Consider the following 1,677-nt stretch of genomic DNA (forward strand, 5'->3'; position numbering starts at 1 on the left):
AATAGAAGAGAGAGGAGCCTTAGGCAGAACTGGGGTGAATTGCACGTCTGGGAGCCCTGGGCAGATGTGTTGTGGGTAGTCTGTGAAGTCTTTGAACGGGAAAAGTCTGTATGGATGAGTGAGGCCAGGGGTGTTAATGCTTCTCTCCCTGTTCCTGGACACTGACAGGAAGCGAGTCCTGGGACTCACAGATGGTATTCACAAACTGGGCACTGTGCGCTGGGAGCTGGCTCTGTGTCTTCTGCTGGCGTGGATCATCTGCTACTTCTGCATCTGGAAAGGGGTCAAGTCCACAGGCAAAGTAGGAACACAGATTGTCCTCCTGGTCCATAAGACTCTTTGTACCCATCTTATATTTCTTCCCCAATCTCTTTCCCCTCTTCATAAAGTAGAAGCAGGAGACCACAGCAGCAAAGACAAACCTAAAACCTAGTGGGGCCATACTGATTTACACCCATACTGTTTGACCCATGAGAGGAAGAATAGAAGAGTAGGTAAAACAAGGAGGGGAGAACAGGGAAAGACCTGGAACTGAGTGGAGTCTTGGGTCACCTTTTCCCTTGCAGATAGCCACAATGGCTGATGGATATTCCCCAGGTGTCCTTGGAAATTGTCCGCTTGTGTTGTCCTGCTGTGGCTTGCTGGTGTTTATTACAAGATGCTCTGCAGTGGCAAACTTCCTGTCCCTGGCAATAATTAAACACTTGGGCAAAATACGACAAGCTGCTGCCTAGCTCAGAGTTAATGAATCCCTCTAGCTTCTTTATCCTGCAAAATACTTGGTCTGGGAGAGGTGTCTTTGCGTTCTCCTTTGTACTCTCTGTGGCTCTTTGACTTTTGGCTCGGTGGGTTACTTGCCGCATTTTGCTAGTGGGTCTGGAGCCAATGCTCCCTCCTGATGTCGGTCCCGTAGATGAGGTTATCCGTCTGGAATGAATGAGTGTGTGATGCCTTGGGATGGGTGTTAGGGATGCTGTTATGGCCTTGACTTGTTCAGGACCTCCTTTCTTCCTGGAGCTGCAATGAGGTGGGTGGGTCATTAATGGTGGTTGAGTCCTGTGCGTGTCCAGGGGATGTCCCAATAGCGAAAGGAGGGGAACTAATTTCTGCAACAGACTTCTTCCTTCAAGTCTCTATTCCTAGCGTTGGCAGAGGTTCTCTGTAGTGCTGATCACCTGTGTTTCAGTGTCAAATCCCATCTCCCACCTTAAAACCACACTGGGCACCCATTTTAAGAGAGCAAGATAATAGCTTACTTTGCTCCCTGGGTTTATCCCAGTCTTTGCTGATGAATGACCCTTGCTGACCTGCTTTCCACCGTTTCTCAAGGAGGGAGAGCCAGACTCCACATCTGTGGGGAGAGGAAATGCTCCACATTGTAAATCTTAAATATCTGATGCTCCCTGGTTTCTGTATCACAGGACTGTCTTCACAAAGGCTATTATTCTAATCTTGAAAGGCAGAGTCTGAGGGGCTGTTTGATCTGCATGCAAGCGTAATTAAGTCACTCCAGCTTCCCTTCAGCTCTCAACCTTCTCCACTGGGTCTCTCCCTGCCCTGGTGCCGCCCCAGCGTGCAGAGAGAAGAAAGCTAAAAAAAGTTCAGCCAGCCTGATTGGGTTTGCTGAAGTCAGACCAGAAAGTGAGAGGAAGCAGCAAGTGCAGGTAGTAGCAGGAA

General features: G+C 49.0%; 1 protein-coding gene across 1 annotated transcript in view; it reads left to right on the forward strand.

The window, feature by feature from the left end:
* The window catches only part of LOC104493347 (sodium- and chloride-dependent betaine transporter-like), a gene marked incomplete at both ends in the record, with an annotated part of 14,769 nt that overhangs the window by 4,119 nt on the left and 8,973 nt on the right, over positions 1–1,677 (forward strand). The window contains one exon of the mRNA XM_010136005.1: positions 169–301. Within this exon, the coding sequence (XP_010134307.1) occupies positions 169–301 (133 nt within the window). The remainder of the gene's footprint in view (positions 1–168; positions 302–1,677) is intronic.

The sequence above is a fragment of the Buceros rhinoceros genome, unplaced genomic scaffold, assembly GCF_000710305.1.
Source record: "Buceros rhinoceros silvestris isolate BGI_N320 unplaced genomic scaffold, ASM71030v1 scaffold19085, whole genome shotgun sequence".
Taxonomy (NCBI): Eukaryota; Metazoa; Chordata; class Aves; order Bucerotiformes; family Bucerotidae; genus Buceros; species Buceros rhinoceros.